The sequence below is a fragment of the Nerophis lumbriciformis genome, linkage group LG02, assembly GCF_033978685.3.
Source record: "Nerophis lumbriciformis linkage group LG02, RoL_Nlum_v2.1, whole genome shotgun sequence".
Classification (NCBI taxonomy): Eukaryota; Metazoa; Chordata; class Actinopteri; order Syngnathiformes; family Syngnathidae; genus Nerophis; species Nerophis lumbriciformis.
The window spans coordinates 63,137,973-63,156,387 of record NC_084549.2 but is presented as its reverse complement, the minus strand read 5'-3'; the positions used below and the strand labels follow the sequence as shown (position 1 = coordinate 63,156,387).

The following is an 18,415-nucleotide window of genomic DNA, read 5'->3' as shown; positions in this document are numbered from 1 at the left end:
GTAAAAGAACCACCAGAGACAGAATAGGCATTTTGTATATATTTGCAAAGCTTTGTAAATATAAATGAGACCAGTCCAGCATAGAACATTCAATCACGCAGCTAAGATGGTCTGCCCCCCCGAAATGGAAAACCCTCTATTCTATAAAGTCTCTCTTCCTCCCTCCCTCGCTGTCTTGTCTTTTCCAGCCCAAACACATGCCCATTGTCCTCCGCATCTGGACAGAAGAATAGATAGGCGAAGTTGGTAGAGTGGCCGTGCCAGCAATCGGAGTGTTGCTGGTTACTGGGGTTCAATCCCCACCTTCTACCATCCTAGTCACGTCCGTTGTGTCCTTGGGCAAGACACTTCACCCCTTGCTCCTGATGGCTGCTGGTTAGCGCCTTGCATTGCAGCTCCCGCCATCAGTGTGTGAATGTGTGTGTGAATGGGTGAATGGGTGAATGTGGAAATACTGTCAAAGCGCTTTGAGTACCTTGAAGGTAGAAAAGCGCTATACAAGTATAACCCATTTATCATTTATTTATTATAAGAAGAAGGAGTATCTCTCTTTCTTACATTCCATACCCAAGGTTAGCACACAGTATTTGCAGACAACCAAAAGACCACAATTGGAAGAAAAACACTAGCTGTTTTGTAATATGATTATGAAATTAAAGAAGTAACACTTAAATTCGGATATATGTAAATATCTGCATCCGACAACCCCGACTTAAACAAGTTGAAAAACTTATTCGGGTGTTACCATTTAGTGGTCAATTGTACGGAATATGTACTGTACTATCTACTAATAAAAGTCTCAATCAATCAATCAAAAAAAGCACTTTATATGTAGAAAGGTTTTGTTAAGAAACCATTCTGAGCCTCATCTTATCTAGTTTTTATTTTATATATGTTGACCACATTAACCCTGGCAATGGACCATGTGTGTATATGTATGTTATGCCATTGTTTACAAATTTGGTAAATAAATAACCAAAAAATGTATATTTTGTTGTTTTCTTACTGTACCGAACCGTGACCTCTAAACCGAGGTACGTACCGAACCGGAATTTTTGTGTACCGTTAGACCCCTATCAAAAACAATTAATATTTATTAAGACATTACCTGTAAGCGATTCCCAGGTAGCAGGAATTGGTACCGTATCGGCTCAAATGCGAGTGGTATCCGTCCCCAGCCTGTGACGTATGAAAATAAGCTGCGGGCCACAAATGGCTCCCCCAAGTCGGCGTGTAAAAAAGGCTTTATTCTCTCTTAGATTTATATATAGAGTTGAACATCTTTGCTCAAACTTTAGCGAGCAGACATAAAGCTTGAAACTTTTCCTCACGGCACAATTCATGAAGCGGAAAGCGGATGAAAATCTTAAGATCAGAGCATCTAAGTGTAGAGTGCTTTGACTGTGGAATAGAGATGGAACAGGAAGAAGAGATCACTGAATCACTGGGAAGGAGAGCAGAGTTGGGGGGGGGGGGGATCAGCTCCGAGGAAAAGAGATGGACTGAATCGGACCATACAGAACCCCCATTTTTCCTTTTTTTTTTTGTTTTAATTAATTCCACAGATATTTCCTTTCAGCAACAGGCTGGTCCTGGATGCATTCTTATATTGCAATATGCACGACTCGTTAGACCGCAGCCAAACTGAACAGTTGCACGTGGTCTTCACAAAACAAAACACTTCAATTTGACATTTCTCGCCGCACATACGCTGCATTCCAAATGTCAATTTGATGTGCTTGTCTTCCTTGACGGCCCCAACTTGGGAGAAAAAAAAAAAGGCAACGACATGTTAAATACAAATGCAATTCCGGTATTGTCCAATCATCTAATCAGCATGTGCTCGGAGCTTATTGTAAATCCAATCCATATGTGGAAGACCTGCGCGGCAGAGAAGCGAGCGCACGCCATATGTCTTGAGGATGCGCTGATTTTTCACAAGCTGCCGTTGAAGAGGGAGCTTTTAATGCGATGACATGGAGGATCGCCTTAGAAACGCATTCAAACGAGCGTACGGAAAGTTGGGGAATTCACCAAAGATATCATTTTTAGGTGTGTAAATTACAGACGCAATCCAACTTATAAAATAATAACTTTCCATTTTTCTATCTTGATTTCTTAGCGTGTGTCCTCTCTCTCGTTGCGCTGTTTTAGTTAAAACCAAAACCTGACGCTAGGGGTGGAGCTTAAAGCAGCAGTAGAGTGGAAAAACAAGTTGGACTTTATATGCTTAATTGACGCTACAATAACGAATGTTATTCTAGCGTCCCGGAAGAGTTAGTGCTGCAAGGGGTTCTGGGTATTTGTTATATTGTGTTAAGGTGCGGATGTTCTCCCGAAATGTGTTTGTCATTCTTGTTTGGTGTGGGTTCACCGTGTGGCGCATATTTGTAACAGTGTTTTTATTTTTTTTTATTTTTTTTTTTCATTTTATTTTTATTGACATCCAGCATCAGACATTCCTACCCATTACATCATCCATCCATCCATCCATTTTCTACCGCTTATTCCCTTTGGGGTCGCAGGAGCCTATCTCAGCAACAATCGGGCGGAAGGCGGGGTGTACCCTGGACAAGTCGCCACCTCATCGCAGGGCCAACACAGATAGACAGACAACATTCACACTCACATTCACACACTAGGGCCAATTTAGTGTTGCCAATCAACCTATACCCAGGTGCATGTCTTTGGAAGTGGGAGGAAGCCGGAGTATTAGGAGGGAACCCACACAGTCACGGGGAGAACATGCAAACTCCACACAGAAAGATCCCGAGCCCGGGATTGAACCCACGACTACTCAGTACCTTCGTATTGTGAGGCAGACGCACTCATCATATTCACATAAATCATATATCTATTGTCTGCCCTAAATATCAAAATATTTTTGTTTATATCCCATCCATACCTCCCCAAAAAAGAAAGAAACAACAAAAAAAACAAAGTATAATCTACAAATACATCGATTAAATAAACAGAAAAAAAAAAGAGAAAAAAAAAGGAAATAATAATACCTTAATAATAATAATAATTGTGTTACGGTGCGGATGTTCTCCCGAAATGTGTTTGTCATTCTTGTTTGGTGTGGGTTCACAGTGTGGCGCATATTTGTAACAGTGTTTTTATTTTTATTATTATTTTTATTATTGACATCCAGCATCAGACATTCCTACCCATTACATCATATTCACATAAATCATATATCTATTGTCTGCCCTAAATGTCAAAATATTTTTGTTTGTATCCCATCCATACCCCCCCAAAAAAAGAAAGAAACAACAAAAAAAACAAAGTAATATCTACAAATACATCGATTAAATAAACAGAAAAAAAAAGAAAAGAAAAAAGGAAATAATAATACATTAATAATAATAATAATTGTGTTACGGTGCGGATGTTCTCCCGAAATGTGTTTGTCATTCTTGTTTGGTGTGGGTTCACAGTGTGGTGCATATTTGTAACAGTGTTTTTCTTTTTATTATTATTATTATTATTATTTTTTTTTTTTATTGACATCCAGCATCAGACATTCCTACCCATTTCATCATATTCACATAAATCATATATCTATTGTCTGCCCTAAATGTCAAAATATTTTTGTTTGTATCCCATCCATACTACAAAGGGGAACATTATCACCAGACCTATGTAAGCGTCAATATATACCTTGATGTTGCAGAAAAAAGACCATATATTTTTTTAACCGATTTCCGAACTCTAAATGGGCGAATTTTGGCGAATTAAACGCCTTTCTATTATTCGCTCTCGGAGCGATGAGGTCACAACGTGACGTCACAACGGGAAGCAATCCGCCATTTTCTCAAACACCGAGTCAAATCAGCTCTGTTATTTTTCGTTTTTTCGACTGTTTTCCGTACCTTGGAGACATCATGCCTCGTCGGTGTGTTGTCGGAGGGTGTAACAACACGAACAGGGACGGATTCAAGTTGCACCAGTGGCCCAAAGATGCGAAAGTGGCAAGAAATTGGACGTTTGTTCCGCACACTTTACCGACGAAAGCTATGCTACGACAGAGATGGCAAGAATGTGTGGATATCCTGCGACACTCAAAGCAGATGCATTTCCAACTGGACTGGACAGATCAGCTTTCAGGAAAAGAGAGCGGATGAGGGTATGTCTACAGAATATATTAATTGATGAAAACTGGGCTGTCTGGACTCTCAAAGTGCATGTTGTTGCCAAATGTATTTCATATGCTGTAAACCTAGTTCATAGTTGTTAGTTTCCTTTAATGCCAAACAAACACATACCAATCGTTGGTTAGAAGGCGATCGCCAAATTCGTCCTCGCTTTCTCCCGTGTCGCTGGCTGTCGTGTCGTTTTCGTCGGTTTCGCTTGTATACGGTTCAAACCGATATGGCTCAATAGCTTCAGTTTCTTCTTGAATTTCGTTTTCGCTACCTGCCTCCACACTACAACCATCCGTTTCAATACATGCCTAATCTGTTGAATCGCTTAAACCGCTGAAATCCGAGTCTGAATCCGAGCTAATGTCGCTATACCTTGCTGTTCTATCCGCCATGTTTGTTTGTATTGGCATCACTGTGTGACGTCACAGGAAAATGGACGGGTGTATATAACGATGGTTAAAATCAGGCACTTTGAAGCTTTTTTTTAGGGATATTGTGTGATGGGTAAAATTTTGAAAAAAACCTCGAAAAATAAAATAAGCCACTTGGAACTGATTTTTAATGGTTTTAACCCTTCTGAAATTGTGATAATGTTCCCCTTTAAACCAGTTAAAAGATCAGCATTTCTTGACACCTTCGAGTAAAGACCATTGTTAAACCCGTCCAACGCTACATTATTATGTGACTGGGCCGGCACGCTGTTTACATGGAGGAAAAGCGGACGCCTGGACAGCATGCGGCTGTTAAGGGGTGAAGGTTTCAGGTGAGATAGGACGCTAAAGGCAGTGCCTTTAAGGCACGCCCCCAATATTGCTGTCCGGGTGGAAATCGGGAGAAATTCGGGAGAATAGTTGCCCTGGGAGATTTTCGAGAGGGGCACTGAAATTCGGGAGTCTCCCGGGAAAATCGGGAGGTTTGGCAAGTATGACTAGGTCGCGTTATGCCGGTGGACGGAGGGGGTCTTAAACGATGGCATTGTGTGTGTGTGGGGACAGGGATAAGGTTAGGTGGAATATATCCCGGTTTAGTGTACAAACCCCGTTTCCATATGAGTTGGGAAATTGTGTTAGATGTAAATATAAACGGAATGCAATGATTTGCAAATCCTTTTCAACCCATATGCAGTTGAATGCACTACAAAGACAACATATTTGATGTTCAAACTCATTAACTTTATTTTTTTTTAATAATTCACTTAGAATTTCATGGCTGCAACACGTGACAAAGTAGTTGGGAAAGGGCATGCTCACCACTGTGTTACATGGCCTTTCCTTTTAACAACACTCACTAAACGTTTGGGAACTGAGGAGACACATTTTTTAAGCTTCTCAGGTGGAATTCTTTCCCATTCTTGCTTGATGTACAGCTTAAGTTGTTCAACAGTCCGGGGGTCTTTGTTGTGGTATTTTAGGCTTCATAATGCGTCACACATTTTCAATGGGAGACAGGTCTGGACTACAGGCAGGCCAGTCTAGCACCCGCACTCTTTTACTATGAAGCCACGTTGTTGGAACACGTGGCTTGGCATTGTCTTGCTGAAATAAGCAGGGGCGTCCATGGTAACGTTGCTTGGATGGCAACATATGTTGCTCCAAAACCTGTATGTACCTTTCAGCATTAATGGTGCCTTCACAGATGTGTAAGTTACCTATGCCTTGGGCACTAATACACCCCCATACCATCACAGATGCTGGCTTTTCAACTTTGCGCCTATAACAATCCGGATGGTTCTTTTCCTCTTTGGTCCGGAGGACACGACGTCCACAGTTTCCAAAAACAATTTGAAATGTGGACTCGCCAGACCACAGAACACTGTTCCACTTTGTATCAGTCCATCTTAGATGAGCTCAGGCCCAGCGAAGCAGACGACGTTTCTGGGTGTTGTTGATAAACGGTTTTCGCCTTGCATAGGAGAGTTTTAACTTGCACTTACAGATGTAGCGACCAACTGTAGTTACTGACAGTGGGTTTCTGAAGTGTTCCTGAGCCCATGTGGTGATATCCTTTACACACTGATGTCGCTTGTTGATGCAGTACAGCCTGAGGGATCGAATGTCACGGGCTTAGCCGCTTACGTGCAGTGATTTCTCCAGATTCTCTGAACCCTTTGATGATATTACGGACCGTAGATGGTCAAATCCCTAAATTCCTTGCAATAGCTGGTTGAGAAAAGTTTTTCTTAAACTGTTCAACAATTTGCTCACACATTTGTTGACAAAGTGGTGACCCTCGCCCCATCCTTGTTTGTGAATGACTGAGCATTTCATGGAATCTACTTTTATACCCAATCATGGCACCCACCTGTTCCCAATTTGCCTGTTCGCCTGTGGGATGTTCCAAATAAGGGTTTGATGAGCATTCCTCAACTTTATCAGTATTTGTTGCCACCTTTCCCAACTTCTTTGTCACGTGTTGCTGGCATCAAATTCTAAAGTTAATGATTATTTTCAACAAAAAAAAATGTTTATGAGTTTGAACATCAAATATGTTGTCTTTGTAGCATATTCAACTGAATATGGGTTGAAAATGATTTGCAAATCATTGTATTCCGTTTATATTTACATCTAACACAATTTCCCAACTCATATGGAAATGGGGTTTGTAGATGCAGCCTGAAAGGTCCACGCCTAAAAATTGGGACGAGCGGAAGTAGCGCCAACAAACTTGTCATAGTTTGTGTGTCCGAGTGTTTTCGTGACCGGGATGTTTGTGGCCAGACTGTTGAAAGCAAGTGCTTTTCATTCAGTCGTCTCGTATGTAAAAGCTGAGAGCGATACAAGACCTTCTAATCTCCTTGGCTTGGATATGATTTCATTCACGCAAAACACACACGCGCGCGCACGTCTCGTAGCCTTCGGGGCAAGCTGTAAATGCATCGCCCCGGCTTTCAATGAAACCGCTTTTATTCACATGTTGAGATTAGACCCGGTCGCCTCACAGTGTGTGTTTATCTCGGCCCGCCACACCAGATTGCCACGAGAACAGTTGGCGGAAACAAATAGAAATGAGGCATGCACACCTGGAAGAGCCATTGTGAGATAGGTAGAGGTTACCCGGCTTTTGGGGGAAGGTGACAACTGTCCCCCCGAACACATTTGCTCATCTGAGCCGTGGGCAGAGCCGAGACTTTTAAGGGAAGACGTACAGGGGCGCATTCAAGAGCACATCGACACTCCGCACACGTTCGCCGTGCGATGTGTTGCCTTCGTCTCAGCCTCTCATAGCGAGAATGTCTCCTCTTAATCCCCTCTGACTTCATACATTCAAAAAGGTCATCTCGCTGCCAACACATGGCTGCGACGTGCACGTGTTTAGTGCTCGGCGAGAATGAGAAATAGAAACCTATTCACACCGTGGCTTTCTTTCCACTACTCTCAGGCCGTCCTCACGCGCGCATCTCCCACAATGCATTCTGTGCGAACTCCGCCGCCCTCCCTCCGCACCTCCCGGGCCAAGTGTGGCCCCACCACAGGCCACTGGCTCTGGGTAATTAAAGTGGTGCAGGCCCCCTCACCCACGGTCACAGGCAAGTGCGGCTGGGTGATAAAGGCGCCGCGGCGTAATTACGAGGACAGCCGCTAAAACAGTCAGCTCGCCAGGTGCATGGCGGCTGTGGCGGTGGTGGCTGTGTGGGTCTAAGTAACTGTACAAAGTGTGTTCGCATGTGTGGGTGAGCGCGCGCAGGGGGTCAACACCCCCTTGTGATCGCTCTGCTGTAGTTAAGCCCTCTGTGTTTAAGCCCCACATAGACCCAGTCAACCCCTACACACGCACACACACACACACACACACACACATATGCAGAGTACCCCCCCAGCCAATCATTCCCCACCAGTGGTCTGACTCCTGCCGTGAGTGTGTGTGACCATCAGCCATTTAATTAGAGCCAGCCGCGGTTTGCCTCATTTAAATAAACAAATAAATAAACATTGGGATTGGAAAACTCCTCAATAAACAAACACTTCAATGAGGCGACGGGAAGTTTTAAAAGAACAAAAAAAACATGGCGGAGAGTAGGCAGACAGAAAGCGATGATCGATATTTATTATTGTTTATCTGGAAACACAGTTTGCAACATAAACTTGATTGATTCTTGAACGTATAGTGCAGGGGTCCGCAACCCAAAATGTTGAAAGAGCCATATGGGACCAAAAATACACAAAAAAAATTATTCTGGAGCGCACACTAGTGTGCCGTGAGATACAGTCTGGTGTGCCGTGGGAGATTATCTAATTTCAAACCAGTAATTATAGTCTGCAAATGATGTGTTGTTGTTGAGTGTTGGTGCTGTCTAGAGCTCGGCAGAGTAACCGTGTAATACTCTTCCATATCAGTAGGTGGCAGCCGGTAGCTAATTGCTTTGTAAAGGCAGGTAAAAAGGTGTCTTATGCTTAAACCAAAAATAAACAAAAGGTGAGTGCAGCTAAGAAAAGGCATTGAAGCTTCGGGAAGGCTATGCAGAACGAAAGTAAAACTGAACTGGCTACAAAGTAAATCAAAACAGAATGCTGGACGACAGCAAAGACTTACTGTGGAGCAAAGACGGCGTCCACAATTTACATCCGAACATGTCATGACTATCAACAATGTCCCCACAAAGAAGGATAAAAACAACTGAAATATTCTTGATTGCTAAAACAAAGTAGATGCGGGAAATATAAGACATGAAAGTGCTACAGGAAAATACCAAAAAAAGAGAAAAAGCCACCAAAATAGGAGCGCAAGACAAGAACTAAAACACTACACACGGGGAAACAGCAAAAAACTCCAAATAAGTCAGGGGGTGATGTGACAGGTGGTGACAGTACACCTACTTTGATACAAGAGCTATATTGATGCATGCTTGGTTATGCTTTAAATTCATATCCAACAATTGCGATAACGACTTTTTACTGTCAACTGAGTTTATGATTTCTGCTGGTGGTGTGCCTCCGGATTTTTTCAACGCAAAAAATGTGCCTTGGCTCAAAAAAGGTTGAAAAACACTGCACTAGTGCAACAACAACGCCGGAAATGTGTCCCGTGAAAAACCGTCCGACCGGAACTCTCTGATACCTAAAGTTCTGTGGGTGAATTATGTAAACCCACTACACCGGTATGTTTTTAGCACTTCCATAGCAAGTTTACTGACAGATATAAGTTAGAACTGTTTGCTACTTTATAATAGAAATGGCAACAGCAGCCAAATTAGGAGCATTTGTTTGTTTACTTACTACTAAAAGACAAGTTGTCTAGAATGTTCACTATTTTATTTTATGGCAAAATTGTTGTTTGATTGCAATAAGAAACATATGTTTAATGTGGCTTCAGGATGCACCGTTTTGTGGGTGGTCTTATTTATGTGGCTCACCTTCAACAGCGTCTTCTCCCCGTCATTTTGTTGTAGCGGTGTAGCGTGCAAGGACGGGAGTGGAAGAAGTGTCAAAAGATGGAGCTAACTGTTTTAATGACATTCAGACTTTACTTAAATCAATAACGGAGCAGCATCTCCTCATCTGTGGTTCACTAGTTCAACAACAACGCCGGAAATGTGTCTCGTGAAAAAGCGTCCGACCGGAACTCTCTGATACTTAAAGTTCTGTGGGTGAATTATGTAAACCCACTACACCGGTATGTTTTTAGCACTTCCATAGCGAGTCCACTGACAGATATAAGTTAGAACTGTTTGCTACTTTATATTAGAAATGGCAACAGCAGAAAAGGAATGCCCCACAGACTACAATGGCGGACGCGTGCAAACTTTCAGGACTTATGCAGATCCCAAATACACATCAGCAGGTACCAGAAGGTAAGAAAAGTTGGTTTTGCATTATTTTGCGAAACAAAACGGCAGATATGTCTGCTAATAGGTGCCATTCTGTGGTCCTTATACACACACCATAATAATACCGTATGTTGAAGCACAGTATGGCTGACTACAGTAGCCGTAATACTCCAACAATCCATCAAGCGGTGCGGCTTCGTAGCTTACCAGAGTCGTACTAAAACATTTTGACATATTTTTGAACGCCGGGTGTAATGTTCTATATCATGGGTGTCAAACTCTGACCCGCGGGCCAAATTTGGCCCGCCGTGTAATTTAATTTGGCCCTTGAGGCAATATCAAATTAAAATTAGAGCTGGCCCGCCGGTATTATACAGCGGCGGTGCCGCTGTAACACCACATTCACCGCTAATACTCATATTTGCCAACCTTCTCGATTTCTGCCTTCAGCGTCCTCTACAACCTATCGTCACGTCTGTTTTTCCTCCATTCGAACAGCGTGCTGGCCCAGTCACATAATATATGTGGCCTTTACACACACACACAAGTGAATGCAATGCATACTTGGTCAATAGCCATACAGGTCACACTGAGGGTGGCCGTATAAACAACTTTAACACTGTTACAAATATGTGCCACACTGTGAACCCACACCAAACAAGAATGACAAACACATTCCGGGAGAACATCCGCACCGTAACACAACATAAACACAACAGAACAAATACCCAGAACCTCTTGCAGCACTAACTCTTCCGGGACGCTACAATATATACCCCCCGCTACCACCAAATGTTTATATTTACCTCAGAAGGCTGCAAATAGAAAAGAGGCATTCATTTTTTATCTACATTTTATTTAAAATACCATTGATTTTTTTTCGTTTGTTTTTTGAAAGTTGATTTTGCACTATTAAGTTATATAAGCGTTGCTTGGTCCATATTCAGTGTTAAAGCAAATCAGTGTAGCAAACTGAGCAATAATTAACGTTTTATTCATGCACTTTCTCTTGCTACTTCAAGGCTTGAATGTTTGATTCATTCATTATTGTTATTTTATTTTCAAATTTATTATTAGCCTGTGGAAAAAGTTAATGTTGATATTTACCTCAGAAGGCTGCAAATAGAAAAGTGGCATTCAATTTGTATTTAAATTTTATTTGATATGCCATTGATATTTTTTAATTATTATTATTATTATTATTTGAAACTCAATTTCGCATGTCACTAAAGTTATATAAGCCTTGCTTGTTCAATATTCAATGCAAAACTTGTTTGGGTCCCTATTAAAAGGTTAATTTGTTCAACCTTGGCCCGCGGCTTTGTTCAGTTTTACATTTTGGCCCACTCTGTATTTGAGTTTGACACCCCTGTTCTATACTCTCAATGAAACATTTAAAGTTTTGGTGTTGTTTACTGGTGTCAACTTGCAGTCTCCATGTATCTCTTATGTGTGACTGCCATCTACTGGTCACACTTATCATGACACAATGTACCAAATAAAATCGCTTCGAGGTCGGTAAGCGCAACCAGAATTATACCGTACATTAGGCGCACCGGGTTATAAGGTGCACTGTCGATTTTTGAGAAAATTAAAGGATTGTAAGTGCGCCTTATAGTCCGAAAAATATGGTACTCTTCTTAATAAGTAAACAAGATGTGCTGTCGGGGGCCCGCCTCTTCCAAAATTGCGTGTACAGGAAGCGATGTCATCAAAATGGCAGGCCCCATAGATTAAATAAATGAATAAAACCGAGACTTGGGTCACTCACCTAGGCATATTTGGTTCGATCTAAACGTTCGTAGACCGAAAATAACGTAAATAGAGGCGTTCGTGAATCGAGGTTGTACTGTAGTTGAAGACTGGAAGTTCAATGTTTACCTTTGGGGAAGATGAGGCCAGTTCTCTCCCGATGACTGCTGCCACTGGACCAAGCCTGCCCGGCTGGGCTTTGTCCTCAACCGGGCCGGGGCCTGGCTTGGACGCTGGTACAACGGGGCTGAGGCCAGGGCCCGTGCTGGGGCGCGCTGGTGCCTTCCTCTTCTGGCCGGTGCCCGCGTCCAGGGAGGGGCTACCAGTGGGGCTCTGTGACGGGCTGGTCTTTGGCTCGAAGAATGGGTTGGACCTGGTTGAGAGGAAGCAAAGGTGGACAAAGGACAAAAGATTAGCGGCAATTACAAAGACTGTTGTTGCTATGTTTTAATTTATGCCGATTTGCATAAACACAACAGTGTTGTTCAATATTCAATCCTAAAGTCATTAGGGATTAATTTAACAACATCTGCACTGTTATTGTTTTAAAAGTTAAAGCATTACCTAAATGGCATGTTGTAGTGTTGGTGCTTTCCAAACATCCTGTTTTGCCACACATAACTACGCCCCCAACTGAGGTCTTCTGGGTGTGAGACCCAAGTCCTCGAGTCCACCACAATGTCTTTATTTTTGACATTGTCGATTCATTTTGGAGCTTTCCAGTCCTTTTCTATTAAATACTTCCTTGTGGTCTAGATCAGTGGTTCTCAAATGGGGGTACGCGTACCCCTGGGGGTACTTGAAGGTATGCCAAGGGGTACGTGAGACTTTTTTTTAAACGTCTATCAAAAAGAACTGTGAAAAGTAATGCAACAATGCAATATTCAGTGTTGACAGCTAGATTTTTTGTGGACATGTTCCATAAATATTGATGTTAAAGATTTTTTTTTTGTGAAGAAATGTTTAGAATTAAGTTCATGAATCCAGGTGGATCTCTATTACAATCCCCAAAGAGGGGACTTCAAGTTGATGATTACTTCTATGTGTAGAAATCTTTATTTATAATTGAATCACTTGTTTATTTTCAACAAGTTTTTAGTTATTTTTTATACCTTTTTTTCCAAATAGTTCAAAAAAGACCACAACAAATGAGCAATATTTTGCACTGTTACACAATTTAATTAATCAGAAACTGATGACATAGTGCTGTATTTTACTTCTTTATCTCTTTTTTTTTAACCAAAAATGCTTTGTTATTATTAGGGGGTACTTGAATAAAAAAAATGTTCACAGGGGGTACATCACTGAAAAAAGGTTGAGAACCACTGGTCTAGATCATATGTTTTGCTTTGGTGTACATTTTGTTAAATAGTTGTTGTTTTTTGTCTGCCTGTAAACGGTTTGTATGTAGAGGCTTTCCTCCACTGCAAATGAAACTCTCCACACCCAACCCTTGATAAAAGTATCATAATTACCTTTTGAAAATGTAGACTGTTTAAAAATACATATTGAAGACGCTATTTTTATGTCAGTCAAGGTCGAAAATAAACTTCATCAACAATATATAGACATTAGGTACGCATCTTGGATCAGACAGAACTGCATATGGACTGGACTCTCACTATTATGTTAGATCCACTATGGACTGGACTTTCACAATACCAGTGGTTCTTAACCTGGGTTCGATCAAACCCTAGGGGTTCCGTGAGTCGGCCTCAGGGGTTCGGTGAAGGTCAAAACACACCCGACTCATCGTGTAAATAAAAACTTCTCCCTATCGCGTATTACGAATACGGCAACAGCAGAAGTCAGACTGATTTGCAGGTGTGTCATTTGTTGTGAGTTTATGCACTGTGTTGGTTTTGTTCTTTGAACAAGGTGATGTTCTTGCACGGTTCATTTTGTGCACCAGTAAAAAAAACATGGTAACACTTTAGTATGGGGAACATATTCACCATTAATTAGTTGCTTATTAACATGCAAATTAGTAACATATTGGCTCTTAACTAGTCATTATTAAGTACTTATTAATCAATCAATCAATCAAAGTTTATTTATATAGCCCTTAATCACAAGTGTCTCAAAGGGCTGCACAAGCCACAACATAAGTAAAATTACAACTTTTTCTCGTAACATTACGACTTTTTACCTGCAATATTCCAACTTTTTTGTTCTAATATATGTATTCTCATGAAATTATGCTTTTTTAAAACATTTGTCAGTTTTTATCTGACAAATTATCGTCCGATAAATGCTTAAAAATGTAATATCGGAAATTATTGGTATCGTTTTTTTTATTATCGTTATCGTTTTAATTTTTTTTATTAAATCAACATAAAAAACACAAGATACACTTACAATTAGTACAGCAACCCAAAAAACCGTCCTCCCCCATTTACACTCATTCACACTTATTCACACAAAAGGGTTGTTTCTTTCTGTTATTAATATTCTGGTTCCTACATTATATATCAATATATATCAATACAGTCTGCAAGGGATACAGTAATGCCTTATTTGGCATGGCCTCATTATAACTAACCATCTAACCCTGGCCCTAACACTCTAACCCTAACCCTAACCAAAAAACTCTAAATTAAGTCTTTGTTACTTAGAATATGTTCCCCATACTAAAGTGTTACCAAAAACATATAACTTTGTCTTGAATTTGAAAAAAGAAAACCTTTTATTTTTCACTAAAGAAGGGTTCGGTGAATGCGCATATGAAACTAATGGGGTTCGGTACCTCCAACAAGGTTAAGAACCACTGTGCTAGACCCACTCGACGTCGATTGCATCCGGTCTCCCCTGGATGGGGCAGGGGGGGGGTCCTCTCCAAGGTTTCTCAAAGTCATTCTCATTGACATCCCACTGGGTTGTGAGTTTTTCCTTGCCCTTATGTGAGATCTGAACCAACATTCCCTCTAAGGTGCGCGCCTGCGCAATTGCGCACTGCTCAATCGTCCTCTGCGCACAACAAATATATGCCGCGCACCAAATCAAATCCCATCTGAATTCTAAACAAAATTAACACATTTATTGTGTGTAATTTTGCAATGTAACTCTGAGTGACAGTGACAACAAGCGGCCCTAACGGTGTTCGTCAACACCGTTCAATTATTGTAACGTCTATCGAGATGCTTCGAGGACAGGAATTATATCGATCACTTTATTGAGCAAAACTGTTTATATTCGGCCATAACCACAATAAAAACATGAGTAAAAAACTTCTATCTCGAAAAAATAGTCATTTTCTGCCGTACAAACCAGGCCAAAACCAACTTGTCATCTGTCACCAACACGCATACCACTAAACCACTGGTGCGTTTATGGCCACACAAAAAGTCGGACAACTCAAACACCACACAAAGTTACACTATGACTCCTCAGTCATATGTGTGTTTATTCTACTGTCATTTATTATTAATGTTAATTTATTGATATTAATCATGGAATGCTGTTACTAGAGAAAGTTACAGGAATGCACACTTCATCCTATGCTTACATCTCATTGTGCAACATGAGGATGCTTAAGGGCAACTAAATGTGATCTCTGAAAGGGGTACAAATGATTTCCAAAGCAGGACCCCCACCCAGACATATTGTACAATACTAATCCATAGCTTATGAAAAACAAGATTTCTTTTATTTTCATTACAAGTGGGCCAAATCACTAATATTACAAAATAATCTCATGAAAATGACTCCTCCCATTTGAGTGTTATTATAAAAGATTGGTTTGAGACAGGTGTGCTGCTGGTATTGCCACGTGTGATGTTGCTCACATGTGTTCCACTGAATGCTCAGGGAGTTTTTGTGTTTGCTCACACACATGATCAATTAGAGGGAACATTGATCTGAACAGAGGATGTCGTTGTGGCTTGTACAGCCCTTTGAGACACTTGTGATTTAGGGCTATATAAATAAACATTGATTGATTGATTGATTGATTGATATAATAGCCAGCATTCATCTCGCTGCAGGTCGGTGTTATTATGCGCACGCTGTAATTAGATTAAAATAAAACTTCAGGGTTTTCCCCCAGATTGCCGACATACCTGTGACGGTGGTAGCGTGGCTAGGGGTGTGGTTAGAGTCAGTATGAAATCATCACATAGTTTGCCTAATCTAGGCTGAAAATATACTACACATACAATTCAAAACAAAACTGTGCTATTATTATCTTAGTATTTTCTCATTTTATATTGTTACCACTTTTACCATCATATTTGTACATATCGTATTTGCTGATGTTGCTCTATTGTTGTTGTTATTGTTGTGTTTGCTGTTGTTGTCTCTCTGTCTAATCCCCCTCTTGTCCCCACAATTTACTCCTCTGTCTTCCTTTTTTTCTCTTTCTATCCCCTCCTGCACCAAATGATAATATAAATACATTTAATAAAGTCAAATACAAATAAGGCAACAAGAAAAGTACACTTCTCTTTTTGTAAAGTAAATCTGAACAGCTGATATGGGCATCTACATCAACTATATGATTTGCCTGAGAAGCTGGACAGGACAAAAAAAAATGTATAAAAAATAAAATAAAATAACTTAGTTGATGTCATGGTGTATTTCTTTAGACAGTAAACTAGCTGAACCTCTGCTGGTTGTAACCAAGCGGTGCAGTGTGCCTCAATTGCTTTAAGAGACAAAATCAATCTAATATCCTACTAGTATGTTTGCATGCTGAAATGCTAATTAAAAAAATATGTTCAAATGATTAAAACCATCCGTCATCAGACTTTTTAACCCATGGTTGGCTCCATTGTTTGGCTGAAGCAGATGGAAACTTCTGCATTTGTTGCGACACAATGAACAACACAGAGAGGTGCTGAGGTAATAGAAGATTCCGGCGGACTAAGGTCAGGTCTGCATGACCTCATATCCTCAGTGCTCAAGGTGCACTAGTGACAGACACTGACAGACACGCGCGCACACAAGCCAGAGTGTTATCAATATGGAGGCGTGCTAGTGGCAGTGAAAGCCCTGAGATAGTCACTCAGCATGCGAAAAAGCGGTTTTAAAATAAACAAGAGAATTGGATGGAGAAAAGAGTGCCAGGACTGGTCAGAGTGACAGAAGGGAGGTCTGGGGGAAGAGGAAAAAGTAGCTTGGACAGACTTGCACACCCTAAAGAGGACTGAAAGCGCTGCAGTCAAAACATTCACTGCCCTCTTGAACTTTCCATTCTGCAGAGAGTGACCTCGGATTTAAGGGGACGGTCACCGCAGTCAACAACATGTCTGTGTAAAAAAAACAACCTCGCTCAACCACAAGGAGATAGCCGTGATCATGTGACAGCCATTGAAAGCCATAAAACATGCTCAGAGGAGACATAGCTCAGTGACATTCTCAACCATTATTGCTACACGCTAGGCCGGGGGTCGGCAACCCGCGGCTCTAGAGCCACATGTGGCTCTTTAGTGCCGCCCTAGTGGCTCCCTGGAGCTTTTTCAAAAATGTATGAAAATGGAAAAAGATGGGGAAAAATTAGAGAAGTCCGATAATGGATTTTTTGCCGATATTGTCCAAATCTTGATTACCGATTCCGATATCAACCGATACCGATATATACAGTCGTGGAATTAACACATTATTATTCCTAATTTTGTTGTGATGCCCCGCTGGATGCATTAAACAATGTAACAAGGTTTTCCAAAATAAATCAACTCAAGTTATGGAAAAAAATGCCAACATGGCACTGCCATATTTATTATTGAAGTCACAAAGTGCATTATTTTTTTTAACATGCCTCAAAACAGCAGCTTGGAATTTGGGACATGCTCTCCCTGAGAGAGCATGAGGAGGTTGAGGTGGGCGGGGTTGGGGGGGGGTGCGGGGGATGTATACTGTAGCGTCTCGTAAGACTTAGTGCTGCAAGGGGTTCTGGGTATTTGTTCTGTTGTGTTTACGTTGTGTTACGGTGCGGATGTTCTTCCGAAATGTGTTTGTCATGCTTGTTTGGTGTGGGTTCACAGTGTGGCGCATATTTGTAACAGTGTTAAAGTTGTTTATACGGCCATCCTCAGTGTGACCTGTATGGTTGTTGACCAAGTATGCATGGCATTTCACTTGTGTGTGTGAAAAGCCGTAGATATCATGTGATTGGGCCGGCACGCAAAGGAAGTGCCTTTAAGGTTTATTGGCGCTCTGTACTTCTCCCTACGTCCGTGTACACAACGGCGTTTTAAAAAGTCATAAATTTTACTTTTTGAAACCGATACCGATAATTTCTGATATTACATTTTAAAGCATTTATCGGCCGATAATATCGGAAAAATATTTTTTGTTGTTTTAATATGGTTCCCGTAGGAGGACAAACATGACACAAACCATCCTAATTGTTAGAAATCCCACTGTTTATATTAAATATGCTTCATTGATCAGAGTATTTGGCGAGCGCCCTTTTGTCCTACTAATTACGGCAGTCCTTGAACTCACCGTAGTTTGTTTTATGTACAACTTTCTCTGACGCTGCCATAGTAAGATGTGTTTTATGTCACCCCATCTTTGTCTCATTTTGTCCACCAAACCTTTTATGCTGTGCGTAAATGCCCAATAGTGAGCTTTGTTGACGTTATTGACTTGTTGGGAGTGCTAATCAAGCATATTTGGTCAGTGCATGACTGCAAGCTAATCGATGCTAACGTGCTATTTAGGCTAGCATCATTATGCCTTGTTTGTAGGTATATTTGGGCTCTAAATGTATTTTACTTATGTGTATTTAATTTATAGTTGCATGTCTCAT

At 41.0% G+C, this 18,415-nt stretch overlaps 1 protein-coding gene across 6 annotated transcripts in view; it reads right to left on the bottom strand.

The window, feature by feature from the left end:
* The window catches only part of ehbp1 (EH domain binding protein 1), a 451,976-nt gene that overhangs the window by 283,674 nt on the left and 149,887 nt on the right, over positions 1–18,415 (bottom strand). For all 6 annotated transcript variants that reach the window (XM_061966280.1, XM_061966296.1, XM_061966321.1 and 3 more), the window contains one exon: positions 11,794–12,037. In XM_061966280.1, the coding sequence (XP_061822264.1) occupies positions 11,794–12,037 (244 nt within the window). The remainder of the gene's footprint in view (positions 1–11,793; positions 12,038–18,415) is intronic.